The 20,983-nt window shown below is 47.1% G+C and overlaps 1 protein-coding gene across 1 annotated transcript in view; it reads left to right on the forward strand.

Annotated features, from left to right (window-relative positions):
* LOC122754550 (metalloprotease TIKI2-like) overlaps positions 1 to 18,408 on the forward strand; it is a 78,462-nt gene extending 60,054 nt beyond the window's left edge. Inside the window, exon 6 of the mRNA XM_044003078.1 lies at positions 17,790 to 18,408. Coding sequence (XP_043859013.1) covers positions 17,790 to 18,006 — 217 coding nt within the window. The 3' untranslated portion in view covers positions 18,007 to 18,408. The remainder of the gene's footprint in view (positions 1 to 17,789) is intronic.
* Positions 18,409 to 20,983: the final 2,575 nt, after the last annotated feature.

Consider the following 20,983-nt stretch of genomic DNA (forward strand, 5'->3'; position numbering starts at 1 on the left):
GGGTCAATATTCCATTTTTGCCTCTATCTCTCCGATGTAGGAGACACACTTGTCACCCTGAATTCAGTCTTTTCCAAACTCCCAATTATAAACATGGGGAAAACCAAGGTCCAGAGAACAAAAATGATTCTGCTAAAGTCACAGCTGATTTAGGTTTAAAACCTGGGCAATTGATTCATCACCTAGGGCCCCTTTTCCTGGATGATACTTCCTCTAGAACGTGTTTCCAGAGAGATTTTCCAAAACAAATAAATAGATAAATGGAAGGAAGGAAGATGGAGAGAGAAACAGACAAAGGGAGAGAGAAAGGGAAGGAAAGAGAAGGGAGGGAAGCAGGAAGGAAGGGAGGCAGGAAGGAAGGAAGGAAGGAAGGAAGGAAGGAAGGAAGGAAGGAAGGAAGGAAGGAAGGAAGGAAGGAAGGAAGGAAAGAAGGAAGGAAAGGAGGAAGGGAGAGAGAAATAAAGAAGGGAGGGAAGAAAGGAAGGAAGAAGGAAGGTAGGAAAGAATGGAGGGAGGATGAAAGTTGGGGCCTTTCATGGGGCAGATTACAGTTAGCTGGAAAGTCCGTTGAAGCTGAATGGGTCCATCCTGAAGGATGCCAGATGCCCCCCCAGCATTCCTGGGCATCCATTTCCTGTGACCTCTGTGGCTGGTGGTCACACTGGAAGCCCGTCTGGCTCCCAGAGGGAGTCTAGTCAGATATTCCTACTTCCTCCCCAGAAGGAAGGTCCTGGAATTCAGACCTTGGGGCAAAGGATGAATGGAAATGTTTGCTGCTTTTAGCCAGCACCAGAAATAATGCTGTTATCATCTTGGCAGGCATCAAAGCTGAGGGTCAGTGGGGCCTGGGCCTGCTAGCCACAGTCTGGGGGGTGATGACAGATGTCAGGGGGCTGTCTCCTGGGCTGAAAGCTCACCCTTTTACAGACCTTTCTGCAAGATAAAAACACAGCCCCAGCTAGCCGTGGGAGGTTGTTCCTCCCAGCCTTGAACTCTGGGACGTGGGCACTCCAAAAATCAGAATGGGTTTCTTTGTTTTGTTCTGGAATGAGCAGTAGGCTGAGTGTCAGAAAGCCCAGGCAATAGGCAGATGCTGGCTGGGCACTCCAGGCAAGGCACCGAATGCTAATAGGGTTTGAATTCTGCTTCAGACACTAACTAGCTGGCTGACCCTAAACAAATCACTTCAGCCCTGAGGTGAGATTGTGATGCCTTTAGGAGTGATGGGAAGGGTCATGGGACCCTTCTGGGAAGAAACCAGGACTCTGCTTAAGTGACTGACTGAGAAAAGGCTTTGCAAACTTTTAGATAGAGATGATCCAGAGCAAGTGCTTGTCTCTGGTAACTCAGCTAGAAAATGGGAAAGCCAGACTAGAAGCCCAGAGCTCCTGACTCCAGGCCAGGGACTGTGCCACCACACCACACGGCCCCCTGCCCAAACCTCTGCTCCACCAGAACCCTGTGGAGTGGGGATTCAGAGTCAGGCAACTTGGATTAAAACTCTGACCCTACTTCCTACTATTCATGTGACCTTAGACAAGTCATTTCATTCTCTTGCACCTCAGTTTCCTTGTCTGTAAAATGAGGGGCTTGGTAAGACTAGCTGACATCAGAGGTGCTTTCCAGCTTCCCTCAGATGCCTGACATTCCACTATTAGGGATTCCTTCCCTTGCAGGCAAGGGCAACAGGAAGGGGAAGGTACCAGATCAAATTCAGCCAGCTTCCCTGTTCTTGCCAGTAGAGTATCAGTTCCTTGAGGGTAGACACTGTTTTTGCCTTGTCTTTGTGCCCCCTTGGCCTACCAGAGGGCCTGGGAAATAGAAATTGACTAGCAAATGATTGTTGAATGAATGAATGAATAAGTGAGTGAATGAAGGAATGAATAAGTGAGTGAATGAAGGAATGGATGAGTAAGTCAGTGAATGAAGGACTGAATGAATAAGTGAGCAAATAAGTGAGTGAATGAATGAGTGAATAAGTGAGCAAATAAGTGAATGAATGAATGAGTGAATAAGTGAGTGAATAAATGAGTGAATGAAGAAGTGAATGAATGAATGAATGAGTAAGTGAATAAGTGAGTGAATAAATGAGTGAATGAAGAAGTGAATGAATGAGTGAGTGAATGAGTGAGTAAGTGAATGGCCAAGGCTGTCCCATCACTCCAGGCCTTCTCTCTTCTCATCAGCTCCTCCTGCTCCAGGATGTATAAACAAAACGAAGGGAATGTAGAGAGGATCCAGAAGCATGTTGGGGCTGATTTATGGGGATTGATAAGAAGAACTAAGTGAGTCTGAGCCCCTGGGAGCAATAGCAGGATGGGAAGCAGGCAGATGGGGGCTCTTAAAGGCTCAGACAGAGTGGGGAGGACAGGATGACTCTGTGGAGGCCGTGGCAAGTACAGGGCAGGTCAACCAAATTGTGCATCTCTGGGCAAGTCCGTTCCCCTCCCTTAGTCTTAGTTTCTTCATCAGTAGAATGGGGAGAGGGACAGTTGCTCTGCTTGCCTCCCCAGGCTGTTCCAAGGTGAGGCTTTGCTGTCCATTCAGTGCGTCTTGTTGCTGACTGATGAAGCATGAGACCCTCAGCCAGGCCCCGAGAGCTCCTAGGATGCTTGGGGGTGAGACGCCAACACCTGAGCCAGAGCCAGCCAGGTTGGCCCATTCTCTTCCCTCTTTGACATCCAGCATTGGCACTGATGAGGAAGCTGATGGTCAGAGAGATTGTGTGACGTGTTCAGTCACACAGCCAAGTGTAGAACCCAGAAGAGCCCTAGGGATGGGACAGGGAGCTCACTACCTTTCAACACTGACCATTCTACTTTGGGACAGCTCTGGCTGTTGGCAGAACAGTCCTCCCAGAGCATTGGTGTTTATCTCTCTCTGAGGCAGCCGCCACATCCTATCATAAATCATGTTCATTTTTCCTTTGTGTTCACAGGACTTAACACAGCACTTGGCACATGGTAGGAAGAGAATATATAAATTCTTCTTGATGGATGTCAACCAACATCCTAAACTGGGGGCTAAGAGAAATGTGAGGGGATGGGGGGGGTGGAAATCCCTGTCCCTGCCAGTGCACGGAGGGGCTATCCCAGCTCCAAACCGGGCCTTGAAGGACAGACCAGATTTGGAGCATCAGAGAGGAGGGTGAAGGTATTGTTGGCATTGGGTATGGTGTAACAAGACCCAGGGTGGGCACTGGTCAGTGGTAGGAGGGGGACCTGTGGAGAAAGAGTGAGCATGAATTTGGGGTCGTATTGAGGCAGGAGAGTCAGAAGGACAGCTGATAGAGCCCTTGGTACCTCAGTTTCCCCAGCTGGTCAATGGAGCCAAGGCCTCCCTTTGCCCCCAGTCCCCATTCCAAGGCATTTTTTATAAATAAGGGCCTGGTTCCAGGGCTGTGGACCCTGAGGTCATGGGAGATACTGGAGTGAAAGGCAGGATCCCAGCCCAGAGAACAGAGAGTGTTCTCCTCCCCCCATCCCTGCCCACTCCCTCCTCCTTCTCCATCCTCTCTGGGACTATCTCTTTCTCAGTCTCCTTTCATTCTCTGCCCACACATGGAAGGCCCACACAAGCTCAGAGTCAGCCACTGGGCTCAAGGAAGGAGCAGTGACGTTGGATTTAATTAGTCACAGGCCCCCACCAGCTCTCCCTTCACAGAGTGAGACACAAGGAGCTCAGCACAGCCCAGGTCTCTCCCACGTTGTCCATGAGCCTATGGCCAACTGTGGGAACTGAGGTTTTGGACCACAAGGAAAACATTTATGCAGTGTTTCAGAGCTGACCTTTAACTCTCCTGATGAGAATTGGATGCTGGCATCTGGAGGTAGTGAGCTCCCCATCACAGGAGGTATTAAATCAGAGGCTGCAAAGGGGATGCCTGATCTCTGATTGGAAGTTAGACTAGAAGGGACCAGGTCTCTCCTGGCTCTAATAATCTGCTATTTGCCAAACCCACCATCATTCTGCTCCCCGATAGATGAAGGCTGACTGAAGTGTGGGTGACCAGTGTTGACATAGATTGAGCGCTGGGCTTAAAGTCAGGAAGACCTGAGTTCAAATGTAGCTTCAGAGACTTACTAGCAGTGTGACCTTGGGCAAGTCATTTAACCTTTGTCTGACTCAGTTTCATCCTCTGTTAAAATGGGGATAATAATAGCAGCCTCAGAGTTGGGGTATCAGGTCTGACCCACAACTGAAAAAGAGTCCTCACCACATCCCCTACCTGACAAGTGATCTCCAGTGCTATTATTATGCCCAATATTTTCTACAGATGAGGAAAATGAGGCACACAAAAAATTACATGACTTGCTCAGGGTCACACAGCTAATAAGTGTCTGAGGCTGGATTTGAACTCAGGTCCTCTTGACTCTGGACCCAATGATGCAAACCACACTACCTAACTTCTGAGACCAAACCTCATCCTCTCTTCCATGTTCACCAAACACACAAAGACAACTATCATATACTTGAATGGGAGGGGGCAGCAGGGAGAAATTACCCAACAGGCACCATGTTCAGTGGAAAGATTCCTGGATACAAAGCCAAAGGATATGGGTTCAAATCCTGACTCTGCCACTACCTGTGTGACTTTGGGAAAGTTGTTTATGTTTCATGGACCTCAGTTTCTTTATCTGTAAAATGAATCTGGGATTTTCTGATCCTGTGTTGAAGACTAGACAGTAATGTCAGATCCAGAAGGGGCTTTAGAACCAGGGATGTCAGGGCTGGGAGGGGCCTTAGAACAGGGAATGTCAGAGGTGGAGGGCTTGGTACACAGCAGACACTTAATCAAAGGTTTTGGAATGGTTCATGTTCTTCCCTCCCCCCATCTTGAACTCATATTTACTTTGTGTAAATTTCATAAACGCTTGTGTGAAGCACATTTTTCTAGGTTGACTATAAGCACCTTGAGGGCAAGGACTATTTCATTTTAGTAATTTTCACAATGCTGGGTATGTAGCAAGTACTTGATGGTGGTGGTGGTGGTGGTGATGAAAGAGCCAGTATCACTATAGTACTTCTGTTTGCAAATCATTTGATGTATTATCTCACTTGATCCTTATAACAGCTCTGGAAAGTGGGCACTATTATTCTCATTTTACAGATGAGGAAACTGAGGCTAAGTGACTTGCCCAGGGTCACACAGCTAGTAAGTGTTTTCGAGGAAGGATTCTATCTCAAGCCTTCCTGACTCCTGGTCCAGGGCATTATCCGCTGCACCACCCAGCTGCTTGATGAAATAGAGTTGAAACACAGCAGGCGACCCGGGGCAGAGAGCACACAAGCCTGCCCTCCAGGACCTCCCCATCTCAGTAGGGAGCTGAGGCACAACCACAAATCTCTGGGATCTCAGGGAAGGGCCATCAGCAGCAAAGAGGGGCCCAAGGCAGGAGACATCAGAAGAGCAGAGGCCTCTTCTCTCTATCGGAGGTGCCTTTGGCCAAGCCGGAGCCTGCCCCTTCAGGACGGGCCGAGGCAGTTGAGCCTGTGCCTCAGCCGTCCCTCCGGATGCCTCTCGGCCGATCTGCAAGCAAGGCTCAGCTTCCCTCATTGGCAGCTCGAGCAGCTGGGAAACAGTTAAGCCCCATCCTGCCTCCCCCAGGCCCCAGGAGCTGGGCGGGGGGCCAGGAAGGAATTTTTATGTCGCTTTTTCTCTGCTGCTTTTTTTCCCTTTTCTGTTCATTAACCAGTGTGAAAGAAAATGAAATTGTATATTTAAGGGCAGCCCAGTGGTTGGGGAGGAACAGAGGGTCACCATGGGATCCTGGGGAGCCTGGTAGGGAATGTCGGGGGGGGGGGGCTAGGGAGAGGGGAGGGCACCACCCTTCCTTGCCAGGCCTGGAGGTGGGATCCTGCCTCATCTGGGGCCACTTCAAGTAGTAGTTAGAAAACAGAGAAAATAAGACCAGTCAGAGGTAGGGACCCCACATGGATGTCAGAGCTATTTCCTGGCCTCACACGGAGGCCAGCCTTCGGCCCAGCCTGAGCCCTAACCCCATCACAGCCTCGAGGATGAAGTAGACAGAAGATATTATCCCTTTCCCTAAGAAGCCCCTTCCTTATTCCCCTTTCTATTTAACACCTAAGGAAACTGAGGCACAGAGAGGTTGGGGACTTTTCTAAGGTCCTATCACTGAATAAGCAAGCATTTAAGCCCTGCAGTGTGCCAGGCCCTGCAGGTAGAAAGACAAAAGGGGAAGGGTTCTTACCCTCAAGGAAAATATACTCTAGTGGGGGAAGGGAGAGAGAACTTCTGCCCTCCCATCTCGCCAAGTCCCCCCACATTGAACAGCTGGGAAGAGGGAGAGAGAAAACAGACACTCTTCATGAGATCTCTGGAGTGAGTAGTCCCTCTGGTGCAAATGATGTGACGGTGAGGGAACTTAGAGGCCAGCCGGAGCAGCCTTGGGGGCCGAAAGGTCTCAAGGCAAGATCTCGGGTGAGCGGGGATCAAAGCCATGCTGAGAGATGCTGAGCCCGGTGCTCTGGGTGGGAGGGGGAAGCAGAGACCTCGGGAACAGACAGGATATAGCTGATAGTTGGACCAATAAAATGCATTCGCTGCTCACCCACCCCCAACCCATGCAGTTCCCCATCAGCTAACGGAGGTCACCTGTCCTGGAAGGGCAGTTTCCAGCCTGGTGATGTCATCAAGGCCCTGATGACATCATCACCACCCGATGATGTCATCACCACCCAGTGACACCATCCTCCACGGGGCTGGGCCCAGTTCATCCTCTCCATAGCCTCAGTCTCCATGCCTGTCATCATTGCCACCTCCGGGAGCTCTGGCTGGCCAAAGCGGAGCTAGGTTTTCGATGTCGGGAAAGGGCTCCCAGCCCCGAGGCCAGCTTCTGTGTGCCTCCCCAGCTCTGGGGAAAGCCCAAGCGATCTGGAGACCAAAGGAGAAAGGGAGGGAGGCCAAGGAAGCACATGGCCCTCGGGCCTCCAGACCTGCCTGGGCCCCAACTCTGAGAGTTCACTCGCACATGTTCCTCCTGCAGGCTCTTGGAGCACAGGTCCAGACGCCTCCTGCTCTACTTAATTGCCTTCCCCTAAAGGAGAATGGCGACGGCTCGTCTCCAACTGCTTGGAGGAAAGTGGCCTCTTCTTAGTGTGGGGAATTCTGGGGTCCCTGGGCTGGGCTTCTCATCTCCTTCTAATAATGGTTCACATGTGTGTAATATTTAGAATTACAGGATGTCAGAGGAGAAGAAAGTCTTCAAACAGAGAATGGGAAATGTCTAAGCTGGGGAGAGAACTTAGAACAGGGAATGTCAGAAGGGGAGAGAGCTTAGAACAGGGAATGTCAGAGGGGGAAAGAGCTTAGAACAGGGAATGTCAAGGTTGGGGAGAGAACTTAGAACAGGGAATGTCAGAGGGGGAGAGAGCTTAGAACAGGGAATGTCAAGGCTGGGAGGGGTCTGAGAATAGAGAAGGGCAGAGCTCAGAGGGACCTATCTATCTATCTATCTATCTATCTATCTATCTATCTATCTATCTATCTATCTATCTATCTATCTATCTATCTACCTACCTATCTATCTATCTATCTATCTATCTATCTATCTATCTATCTATCTATCTATCTATGAGAGAAAGACTTGAGTTCAATAATTAGGAGGAAATCCTATTGTTATCATTAAAGAATTTGGCCTAGTGAAGTAGCTGGGTTGAATATAGGGGGAGGGATGGAGAAATTGAGGGAAAATGGAAGGAGAACTCAAGGCTGGTCCAGATGGTACTTCTGGATTATAAAAGAAAGAAGGTCAAGGGCAATTAAAGAGAACATGAAAGATTAAAAAGGAATATGGATAATTATGGAGTGAAGCGTGAATAGGTAGACTCCAGAAGGAGGCAGTTAGGAAGGCAAGGCAAAGTAAGAAAAGGTAAATGGAATAAATGGAGAATTAGAGTGGGTTGATTGAGTGGGTTGGGGTTGGAACAAATTAGCTGTAAAACATTTTAACTTACAAAAATAATCACTGTTAAAAGCTTTAGCCACGTGCTTAGGGCTGAGGGCTGGTGGCGTAGTTGTTTGTTTTATTCATTCAGTCATGGCCGACTCTTTGTGACCCCACGGACCACAGCACACAGGCCCTTCTATCCTCCACTATCTATCCAAGTCTGTCTAATCTCATCTTCATTGCTTCCATGACACTCTGTCCTCTTGTCCTCTGCCGCCCCCTCCCCTTTTACCTTCTATCTTTCCCAAGAAAAGGGTCTTTTCCAATGAGTCCCATCTTCTCATTATATAGCCAAAGTATTTAAGTTGCAGCTTCAGTACGTGTCCTTCCATTGAGTAGTCTGGATTAATTTCTATAAGCATTGGCCAATTTGATCTCCTCGCTGTTCTAGGGACTCTCAAAAGTCTTCACCACCACAATTGAAAAGCGTAGCTTCTGTGGCATTCGGCTTTCCTTATGGACTAACTGGGTTTTGTTGCTAGAACTCACTCGTCATAGCAAACACTCTTTTTCAACAACCCAAAAGGCAACTCTACACAAGGACATCATCAGATCAGATTGATTATACACTTTTCAGCCAAAGGTGGAGAAACTCTCCAAGGCCTACAGCTGACTGTGGCTCAGACCATGAGCTTCTTTTAATTTATTTTTATTTAATTAATTAATTTATTTTTTTGGTGAGGCAATTGGGGTTAAGTGATTTGCCCAGGGTCACACAGCTAGTAAGTGTCTGAGGCCGGATTTGAACTCAGGTCCTCCTGACTCCAGGGCCGGTGCTTATCCACTGTGCCATCTAGCTGCCCCAGCTTCTTTTAATTTAGACTTAAATTGAAGAAAGGAGGGAAAATCATCAGACTGCATAGGCCTACATAACATCCCTTATGAATACGAAGTGGAGGTGATGAATAGATTTAAGGCATCTGGTAGATAGAGTGCCTGAAGAACTATGGATAGGGTTGAGGTGTGAAAATCTACAACCAGTTTCAAGAAACAAGGCTGGAAATTTCACTGGTGATAAGGAACAGGGAATATCGTGCAGGTCTTTGCAGTAGGGGTGTGATGTTGGTTTTTCTTCCAAAGTCCTGTGGTTCTTTTCTACATCCCAAATGCGGAACTCCAGAAATTCTCAAATGAGAGGTCATCCAGTGACCCAGAGAGGAAGAAAGAATTGAAAAGTGCTACTCGGTGCTTCTCTGCTCAAGGGTACTGAGGAAGCTTTTTGTGAGTTAATAACAAACATTTATGAAATGCCTGGTACCTGTCTAGCACTGTGCTATGAAAAAAAGGCAAGAGCAATACCTGCCCTCAGGGAGCTCCCATTCAAATGAGGATAACAACATGTAAATAATTAGGTACATCTGACCTACATACAGAAAAATGGAAGTGAGCAACTGGCCAAGAAGGTGGCATCCAACAACAGGGTGTGGATTTCCGGATCATATCTTGCAATGTAAGGTTAACAGATTCCTGGCCAGAGATGGAGTACTCCTAACAAAGTCTGATCAGAATATTTTTATTAGGCATCTTACAAATTTGCTCAAGAAGGATTCAAACTCAAAAGGATGGGGGAGGGAGAAGACTGGTTATGACTTCTCAAGTCAGATACTAGCAGCCACAAAGAAAGAAGGAGAATAACTGGGATGACCACAAATTTATGGGAGATAAAAATCTGAGAAAGGGGCTGTTCATAAATCTAAGGGTCTCAAATGTCCATACACCAATGCCCAAAGTTTAGGCAATGCACAAGAGGAACTCAGACCCCTAATTCAAGGAGGCCAATTTGACTTCCTAGGGATCACTGAGACTCCAATGGGATAAGACACATGCCTGGACAATGGCTCTGCCTGGGTATGCCTTTTTTTTTTTCTTTTTTTAGTGAGGCAATTGGGGCTAAGTGACTTGCCCAGGGTCACACAGCTAGTAAGTGTTAAGTGTCTGAGGTCGGATCCGAACTCAGATACTCCTGACTCCAGGGCCGGTGCTCTATCCACTGCACCACCCTCTGGGTATGCCTTCTTAAAAAGAAACAAGACGGGGTGGTAGTAGCCTGTCTTAAGAAGGTCTATTAAGAAGAGTAAGTCTGAAAACCAGAGCGGGGAAGGATGGAAAAACTGATGATTGTGTCACTGGAATATACTACATACTGCCTGGACAAGAAGAAGAAATAGATGGGGCATCTGGAAAACAGATCACAAGTCTGGCATTGAGGGCTGACACAGGAGTGATAGGGCACTTTCCAGACAGCTATCTGTTGGCGACCTCTCTCTCTCTCTCTCTCTCTCTCTCTCTCTCTCTCTCTCTCTCTCTCTCTCCCCCTCCCTCCCCCCTCTCTCTCTCTCCCTCTCTCTCTCCTCAAAACTGAGTAATTTCTTGACTTGTCTTCATGATGATTTAGGGTAAGGGTTTATTCAGAAGGTGTGGGAACCAACTAGGAGAAACTCGAACTCTATTCTGGATCTGATTCTCGTTGACAAGGAAGAGTCTATTTCTGGGGTGAGAATGTCAGGAAACTCAAGGGAAATGTATCCTAGATTTTGTAAAGACACACAGGAAAACAATTCCGTTGAGGAGGAAGAATGAGACTTGACTGAAGAGAGAACAATGTGGATGCAGAGGTAATAGCTTAGATTTTAAAAAGAACTGGACAGAATATGGTAGGACAGGCAGGGCATAGAGGATAAATATGGAAGACCTGGCATGATCCTGTAAAAATAGTGTCAGCAGTGCTTGAGCTTAGCATGAACTAAGGGGGGAAAGGGCAGCTAGACAACAAAAAAGCTTTTTCAAAGTTGTGTTGGGAATAAAAAGGAGGATCAAAGAAGGGATGGAACATTTGCCCAGAGTTTATTGGACAATAACAGAGAGGAGGCAGACCTGGTCAGTTCTGGTATTTTCTTACGATTTTCTCTGCAAAGGAAGAGGACTTTTACATTGGAATGACAATAAAAATGACTAACAGGAAACTGAAACTCAAGATAAGTAAGGAGAGGAAGGGAGCATTTAGCTTCCCTTAGGGAATTCACTTCACCTGGTCTAGAGTTGCTACAGCATCCAGAAAGAATGGACTGAGCAATTGCTGAGCTGGCCAATGACATTTGAGATCATGGAAACTGGGAGTGGTACCACAAGATTGGAGAAGGGAAAGTGTTGTCCTGCTTTAAAAAGAAAAGAAAAGGAAGAGATTGAGTCTACAAACTAAGACACTGAGCTTGACTTGGATTTGGGAAAAAATTCTAGAGAAGATTGTTAAAGAAGATGATTGGTGGACATGCTCCAAAGAGCTAACTGGGCGTCCCCAAGTACTGCTTATGTTAGAGTAGAATTAAACCAGGAGATAAAAGAAACACTATGGGGGGCAGCTAGGTGGTGCAGTGGATAGAGCACTGGCCCTGGAGTCAGGAGGACCTGAGTTCAAATCCGGCCTCAGACACTTAACACTTACTAGCTGTGTGACCCCGGGCAAGTCACTTAACCCTCATTGCCTCACAAAAAAAAAAAAAAAAAAAAAAAGAAAGAAAAGAAACACTATGAGTAGGTTACCTAGATTTCAGTCAAGCCTTTCCTATAGTGTCTCATACCGTTCTCATGCGGAGGTATGGCTTAGAAAATAACACGAACTAATGGATTCAGGACTGGTAAGGTGCCAGATTCGAGGAGTGTTAGTTGTTAACAGTGCCATGCCAACAGGGCAGAAGGTCTCTAGTAGAGTTTCACATGGCTCTGTACCCTGACTTGTTTAACTTTCTTGCCGATGACCCAAATCTGGGAGGGAATATAAACACAGTGGACAATACAGCTGGGATGAAGCTAACCTTGACCACCTAGAGGACTGGGCTGATTTTAATAAGATGAAATTTAATGGAGAGACACATTGAGTCTTGCACTTGGGTAAAAAAATAAAATCAATATATGAATAAGGTAGGGGAGGAGTGGTTAGATAATAATTGTTCTGAAAGAGGTCTGGAGGTTTTAGTAGGACTGCAAACTTGGGTTTTTTGGTTTTTTTGTTAGGGCAATGGGGGTTAAGTGACTTGCCCAGGGACACACAGCTAGTAAGTGTCAAGTGTCTGAGGTTGGATTTGAACTCAGATCCTCCTGAATCCAGGGCCAGTGCTCTATCCACTGTGTCAGCTAGCTGCCCCGGGACTGCAAACTTGTTGTGGGTCATCAGGGTGACCCATATTGGTGTCCAGAAACGGTCATGTGAGTTTGGGCTACATACATTAAGAGCAGGCTGAGCTTCCAGGAGGGAGGTGAGAGTCTCACTATACTCTGCCCTCATCAGACCTCATCTAGAAGATTGTATTCAGTTCTGGACTATTCTAGAAGATTGATCAGCTGGAGAGTGTCCAGAGGCAGAGGACTTTGAGTCCATGACACATGGAGATCAGTTGATGGATCTAGACATGTTTAACCTGGTGAAGAGAAGACTTTGGTGGGGATGGGGGATGAAAGAAGAAAAGAAGGGAGCGTGATAACTGTATTCAAGTGTCTGAGGGGCTGCCCCAAAGGAGACACTCTGCTTGGTCCATTTGGCCCCAGAGAGCAGAACCAGGGACAAAAGGAAGAACTTGAAGAGAGGTGAATTCATGCTTGAAAACAGGAAAAACTTCCCAATGATGGTTGTTGTTCAGTCATTTTCAGTTGTGTCCGACTCTTCATGACTCATTTAGTATTTTTGTTTTGTTTTGTTTTTGGTCAGGCAATTGGGGTTAAGTGACTTGCCCAGGGTCACACAGCTAGTAAGTGTCAAGGGTCTGAAGCTAGATTTGAACTCAGGTCCTCCTGACTCCAGGGCCTGTACTTTATTCACTGCACCACCTAGCTGCCCAGTATTTTTTTTTTTTTTTGGCAAAGATACTGGAGTGGTTTGCCATTTCCTTCTCCAACTCATTTTATAGATGAAGAAACTGAGGCAAACAGGGTTAAGTGACTTTCCCTGGATCACACAGCTAATAAGTGTCTGGGACCAGATTTGAACTTAGGGAAATTAGTCTTCCTGACTCCAGTCCTGGGACTGTATCCACTGTGTCACCTAGTTGGCCCTTGATGTCTAGAGGGGGAAACTGAGGCCCAGGGGGATGAAGTGATTGCCTATGCTCCCACAAATATGTGTCACAAATAGGATTTGAACTCAGGTCCTCTGTTTGTTTTGTTTTTTGGGAATCCAGGTCCTCTGACCCCAAAGACAATGTATTTTTCACCTCACCATGTTACCTCAAAGGAAAAGAATCCTAGAGCTTTCAACAGTGAATGGATCATGCAGGTAGTGAGCTCTCCATCACTAGAGACTTCAGAACAGAGCCTGAGTGGCTCCTTGTCTGATAGGCTATATAGCAAGGATACCTGGTCAGGTATAGGTTGGCCTGGACACTCTCTGAGGTCCCTTCTCCTCAGAGAATCTGCATGGCTGACTCTGATTTCAAAGCCCCAAGTCCAGCTTCAAGGCCTGATCTTCCCAAGAAATCTCGTGCCAAGGACATATTTCCATTTGGGGGATGACTTCAGACTAGGCTCAGACCACCCACAGCTGCCTCCCACCACCCAGCGAGGGTTGCTCACTGCTCTCCAGCGATGGCCTGTCTCCACTGCCTGTCTAGAAATCTCTCCCTCCCTCTAACCTGGTGCTCAGCACCCCCCTCCCCCATTCACACCCAGAGGCATACACACACACATACACAGACATCACACTCACACTCACACACACATCCACACACTCACACAGAAGCACACACACACCCCCACATAAACTCATACTCTCACACAGTCACACACACACACACACACACTCACACACTCACAGTCACACACACAGAAGCACACACACATCCACATACGCCCACGCTCTTACACAGTCACACCCACACACACACACAGAGTCACATACACACATACTCACACACATTCTCCTGGAAAGGATGACACGCTGTTTCTCTTCCTGCCAAGCTGATTCCAATCAGGCGGAAGGCAGGGCTGGGGCTAGATCAGAGAGGAGCAGCACATCTTTAACTCATTAGATGGGAGAGGAGGGAGAACACTCAGAGGAGAGACTTCAAAGGGCCTGTGGGGACAAGGCGCTATCATTCAGCCACTGTCCATGGGGGTCTGGGGCCTCATCAGAGCAGGAGTGATCCAGGCGACTCAACAGGGTTCCTTAAACCTCCAGGTCCTGGGACTGGAATGTGTCCTGGAGGCTGTGCACAGGTACAACTCTGAGGGTCAGATGAAAGTCAGAGAAACAAGGAGCTCTATGACTGAGCTGAGAGAACAGAACAGGGGATGTCAGAGCTGGGAGGGGCCTCAGAACAGGGGATGTCAGAACTGGGAGGAACCTTAGAACAGGGGATGTCAAAGCTGGGAGGGAGGAGAGGAATTTAAAATCCTTCCTTTCTCTGAGCCTCAGTTTGTTCATCTCAAACATGGACATTATAATCATCACACTACTCATATTAACAGGGCTGTTGTGAGGTTGCATCAAGTAATACCTCCTTGCTAAGCTCCAACAATTTCCCAGGCACTGTGCTCCATGCTGGGTACACAGAGACAGAACTGAAACCATTCCTGCCCTCAGGGAGCTTATATTCTATAGAGGAGACAATGTTCAAACACATGTAGATGCAAAGTATAAACAAAAGAGAATTTCATGGTGGGGAGAGGTAGCTACGGTCAGGAAGGGTCTCTGGGAGTTCAGTCCCAGTAAATTACTTGGCCAACCCCGTGGCGCTGTGTAGATGCTAGCTATTGTTATTATTACAATTTGAAGATGATGGATATGGAGAGCTGGAAGAGTTCTGGAGAGATCATCTATCTCAACCTCCTCCCATTTTACAGAAGAGAAAACCAAGGCCCAGGGAGGGGTTTGCCTAGGATTTGAACCCAGGTCTTGTGACTGCAAAGACAATATATTTTTCACTCGGCCACACTACATCAAATGAAAACAATCTTGAAGCTATGAGCAGAAATTGGATGGTGCTTTGAAGAAAACTAGGGATGATAGGAGGGTGACCCCCCAGAACTATCAATCTGGTCCTAGTCTTTCTTCTAAGCCACAGACCCTCCACACCTTTTGGATATGCAGGACTTGATGTCCGTTAGCCATTTCAAACTCATGGAGTCTGAAGGAGGACACATTATCTTTCCCCCAGGCCGTCCTTTCTTCCATATTTTCCTATGACCATCAAGGTCACTACCAACCTCTTTCCAGTCCCCTGCCCACTGAGTCATCTTAACTTCCTCACTCTCAGTCACCCCCATGGCCCTTTGGTTACCAGCTCTTGTCCACCATCTTCCCACCATTTCTCATTCGCATCATCTTTTCTCCACTCATAAGACAACTGTCTTCATCACCTTTTGCCCAACCCATTACAATAGTCTTCTAATAGGTCTCCCTGCCTCGGGACCCCTCACTCCGATCCAGCCTCCATTCAGCTGCTAAAGGGTTTTGGGGGGTGACTTGGGGATTAGGGGGGACCAGGAAAAGTGCAGAAAGTAGGATCTGAACTCCTAGTGAAACTAGGAGCTGGAGATTAGGAGGGAAAGCACTCCAGGTATGAGATGTCCTCTTTGCATGTCTTGTTTGGACCCAATTATTTGTATGTTGTCCCCACCCCACCCCTTGCCCATTAGAATGTGACTTTCTTGATATCTCCAGTGCCTAGCACAATGCCTGGCACATAGTAAATGCATAATAAATGACTGTCCACTGACCACCTGGCTTTGAATTCAAATTCTGATTTGTCTTGTCTGTGTGGTGTTCGGCATCTCTTTTTCTTGAGGTTCATATGTAACTCAAACTCTCAATATGCATTTATCAAGCTTCTACCATGTGCCGGGCATTTTGCTCAATAAGCATTTATTGAGGAGATTAGAGTAGGCAAATTGGAAGTCCCTTTAAGTTCCAAAACCTGTGACCTCTTTCCACTTAGCTGTATTTTCCGTCCATAGGGCAGTACTTCAGTTATTATAGGAAGACGTCCATTTTGTATCCCTTTAACTCCCCAAGAGTAACTTCATAACTGCCTACGGTACTGTTGACTCACAGGGCTTCTGACTATTATCAACCTCCAGAGAGCAGGGAGCCTTCTCTGCTTTGTTTATCTTCCCATCTGGCAACATCAGAATCGTAATTATTCATATATGTGCAGCCCCTTATGGCTTCAAGATATTTTTAATCCACTAACTCATATGACATACCCCACCCCACCCCCTTAACAATCCTATGACCAGGGAGCAGAAGAAAGTATTATTATTCTTGGTGAACAAATTGAATGAATTTTCACAGTGGAAACACAGAGGTTCCATCATTTTCCTGGGGTTACATCACTAATAAATGGCAAAATGAGGATTAGAACTCAAGTCTTCTGACATGCACATCTAATATCATTGGTTGGTCGATTGGTTAGTTGAATGGATAGTTTATTAAGATAGTTGTAGTTGTAGGATAAATGGTTTGATTGATTGGTTCATTGTATGAATGATATATTGGTTGGTTCATGAAATAGTTGATCTCTTATTTGATAGGATGGTTGGTTGTTTAGATGAATGATTTCTTGGTTATGTTTTCAGTAGTTGGTCAGATGATTGTTTGAATGATTTTTTTTGCTTGTTTGTTTGGGCGGATAGTTTTTTGGTTTGTTTCTTAGTGGTGAGGTGATTGGTTGGTTGGTTGGGTGGATGGATGGATGGATGGATGGATTCATGGATTCATGGATGGATGGATGGATTCATGGATGGATGGATGGATTCATGGATGGATGGATGGATGGATGGATGGATGGATGGATGGATGGATGGATGGATGGATGGATGGATGGATGGATTCATGGATGGATTCATGGATGGATTCATGGATGGATTCATGGATGGATGGATGGATGGATGGATGGATGGATGGATGGATGGATGGATGGATGGATGGATGGATGGATTCATGGATTCATGGATGGATGGATGGATGGATGGATGGATGGATGGATGGATGGATGGATGGATGGATGGATTCATGGATTCATGGATAGATGGATGGGTTGATGGATGAATATTTGCTTGTGTGGTTTCATGGTTGATTTGATGAAGGTGGTTATGTGGTTCATTGGTTGGACAATTATTTGAATAGTTGTTTCATTAGTTGCATGATTGGTTGTATTAGAGAAAACATAAAACAAAAAGCCTGAAAGACCTAAGATTATCAGAGACTTGGGTTTCAATTCCAGCTGTGTAACTGTGGGGGTCATATCCTTTCTTTGAACCCATTTTCTTACTCAAAATGGGGATGCTATACCATCCTATCAAAATCATCAATCATTCATCCACACAACCAAGGTTATTATGCAAGGATCCTTGACCTTGGAGTCAGAAGCTTCCTCCCTATTGATCCCCTTTCTGGTTGGATGCCCTTGCAGTCACATAACTTCTCTGTTTTGGTCTGTAGTCGTAGTAGCATGAGTAATAGAACAATACTTCCCTTTCAAGGTTATTGTAAGGGTCAAATAAGATGACATATGGAAAGGGTTTGTCAAGCTTTCAAGCACGATGTGGGTGACTTCTGTTACTGCTGCCATTTTGGTGATGGTAGAATGAATAGGTGAAAGCTTTCCTATGCCTTTCTTCTGCCAGCGGCAACATGAAGAGTACCTCCCCACTCCCTACCCCTAATCCTGTCCCACCAACAGTGACAGCCAGTAGCCATGTAACCTTCCAGGTCTGGCAGAAGGAGGGCTGGGAGGGAGCTTTTTCTACAGAGAGATGGGCACGCTGGCTAGGTTCCTGTTTCAGTTCCTCAAAGAGCTGAAGGCCTGTATTTCCTTTTCCTTTCAGTACTACCACAGCGCCTTCCCCATTCAAGACCACCGACAGCTATGACACAGCCAAGCCTCCTATTAGGTTTGCCAAACAGCTGGAGCATCGGCCCCCTCCAGCCCCACCAGAGCCCCCAGGGCCCTCCAGGAACTCAGCCCCATTCGTCTCTCCCCTGACTCCCTTCCTTCTCATCACAACTGGCACCATCGTCCTGCATATCGTGCAACCATCCTGACTCCCATCAACCCCAGGTGCAATAGCTGGAGTAGAGACCGTGGTAATTTATGAATTGATTCTGAGGGTGTGGCCATCCTCCCCTGCCCCCGGGAAGCTCCTGGGGATGTCTCCCAGTATCCCGGGAGGATTCTGGCCTCCTGGGGAGGGCTTGACACATTTCTGGGAAACACTAAAAGCTTTCTCATGATACTGACTTACATCTTCTTTTTTGTAGAAGGATCTTAATTTCCCCTAGTACTATGGGGCTTGTTTTGTAATATATTTGTCCATGTTTTTAAAAAGCATATTTATTCTATGATAAACTTATTTTTATGATGTATATGTTAATAATACACTTATTAAACTGTATTGCCAACCACCTAGCTAAATGAATACTTCATATCTGTGACTTTAATGCCTTTCTCCCTATGGGTCCAGAGGAGCTTTAGACTTGGTGAGGGGAGCCACTGTTTGCATTTTGCCTCCCCCAGGGACTATAGGATTGAAGGGGCTGCCCACACTCTATGGGAATTGGGATGGCATATGGTTTCAACCAAAGGTCTGGGAGGACCAATATTAGAAATGAGAATCCCTCAACTCCCCACCCTAGGGAATAGCTGCTCCCATTGGGGGCCTCTGGCTCACTGGGGTAGGTGAGGGCACCTTGTCCCCTGGCCAGGAGAACCTTTGTTCATGCATATGCTGCTATTGCGAAAGCCTAGAAGAGTCACTGAATTCACTTTCGAATTCATCTGGGACCCCCAGGCAAGCGACCTGACCAAAGCATAGAAGGAGTGGGGGTCCTTCACGTGGCAGGGAGGCAGTAAACTGGTCACCAAGGATGGGGAATGCCCCAGAAGAACTTTGAGATCATTATGCCCCATCCCTCCTTTTTCAATCATGGGGACCGAGGTTCAGAGAGAGGAAGGAAATTGTCCAACTTTACATAATAACTAACAGAAGTGAGACTGGAGCATAGGTCAGGAGAAAGAAGAAAATATGTCTCTGAAAGAAGCCCTGGGAGGGAGGGAAGAGGAATAATATTATCTCCTTTTGACAGATGGGAAAACTGAGGCCCAGTAACAGGAAGTAAATGACCTAAAATCACATAAAAAAGACTTTCATAGGATTTAGAAATGGAAAGAGACTTAGAAATAATCACATCCAATCCCTTTATTTCACAGAGAGGGAAACTGAGGTCCACAGAGGGACTTTATCTCAGGTCTCACTGTGGGTGAAGAAGAATTCTGGGGCTTTGCTCTTCAGGTTTGGGGCCAATTGGACAACCTGATCCCACCACGGAAGTTTCTGAAATTTAGAACCAGAAAAAAATCTTAGAGATGGCAAGTAACTGAGGCGAGAGAGGATGAGGAAGATCCTCACAGTCACCTGGAACCAGGGCTTGGATTCCCAGACCTAAAGTGTCTCTGCTCTGTCATGATGGGGATTCAGGTCTCTGTGTTCTGGTGCTCAGCCATAGCTGGAGGCAGAGGGCAGGGGCAGGGAGGGGCCCTGGGATTAGGGATGGAGGGAAGAGGGATGGAGTATGCCCTTCACTCTTTCCAGTCCTTTCCTGAACTCAAATGATAAAGAGGCCAGACCGGCACAAAAGCAGGCGTTAGGATGTGAACTCTATGAGGGAAGAGACCACAAGCAGGCCTGTGGCAGACCTTATTCTAAGGCCAGGATCAGGGCTTAGCCTGGGACCTGGGTCAGAGTTTGCTCTAAGGTTGGAGTTGGGCTCAGTCCAGGGTCAGGATCAGGGTCAGGGAATGGCTAGTACTGGACCTCAATCCACAGTGAGAGTTCTGTGGATTTCCTGCCCATCAAAAACTACCTTGGCCCCAGAGTCAGCCAATCACCCGAGGTCTGTCCTGAGTCCCCAAGGTGCCGCCTACAGCTGTGCTTGGGTACCTTGTGGGAGAGCTGGCGATGGAGAAAATCCACACGTGAGAAGTCATCCAAGAACAGACATCACATCAAGTCCTCGAGGTGACCTTGGAAGATGTTAAATTGTGCAGCAGATAGTAAGTTCTATGGGACTCAAGGGCTAGACAAGCTCAGCTCAGGGAGATCTAAGGCATTCAGGGTAGGCTTCCTGGAGGAGGAAGAGAAGGAAGAGGAGGAGGAGGAGGAAGAAGAAGAAGAGGAGGAGGAGGAGGAAGAAGGACAAGGAAGAAGAAGAGGAAGAGGAAGAAGAAGAGGAGGGCCTTGCACTATGAAAATGAATAGCATCATTTGAATAGAGGTGAAAGCCTTTTTCCAGACCCTCTCAAGGCTGCTTCCCTAGGCACCACCCTGGGCCTTGGCATCAGTGACAAACCTCCAGAAGAGAGCTCTGGAGCACAGGGAAGATGCTGCCTTCGGGGTTAGGCAAGATGCCAGAAGATAGGAATGAGAGAAGCTCAGGATCTCAAACTGAGCTGGAAGGGACCCTGGCAGTGTAACCCCTAAACAACAATTCCAGCAATGGTGTCCTTGATGGGTAATTAGCCAGCCTCTCCTTGAAGGAAAGGGGAGCTCACTACTTCTCAAAGTAGCCCACTCCTCTTCAGGACCACTGATAGTCAGACTCTAAGAATCTGGGCTTCCCTAGCCTCGGTAACCCTTTGCTATTAGGGAAGGCGGCAGAGTGCTGGAAGCGCCTGGACCTGGAGCCAGATGATCAGACGCTGAGAACTGTAGGTCACCTTGGAGATCACAGTTCACTCTCTCCTCTCCGACTCTGAACCCCTCCTCCCACCCTGCTGCCTTGAAGAGGAAGGGATCGAGGTCTAGGGGGGGCAGGTGATTCGTCCAAGGTTGAACAAATATGATGTGGCTGAGCTGAGTGTGGCGGTAGGTTTTCTGACTCTGAATCTCCTGGTCTTTCCACGTTGCCACGCTCTCAGGACGAGGGTATGAAATTCTGGCATGGTGCTTAAAAGTCTATGACCTTGAGCCAGTTACTTGCCCTCGCTCTAGGCCTCTTTTTCCTCTCGATAAGAGGAGAGGGT

The sequence above is a fragment of the Dromiciops gliroides genome, chromosome 4 (genome assembly GCF_019393635.1).
Source record: "Dromiciops gliroides isolate mDroGli1 chromosome 4, mDroGli1.pri, whole genome shotgun sequence".
Taxonomy (NCBI): domain Eukaryota; kingdom Metazoa; phylum Chordata; class Mammalia; order Microbiotheria; family Microbiotheriidae; genus Dromiciops; species Dromiciops gliroides.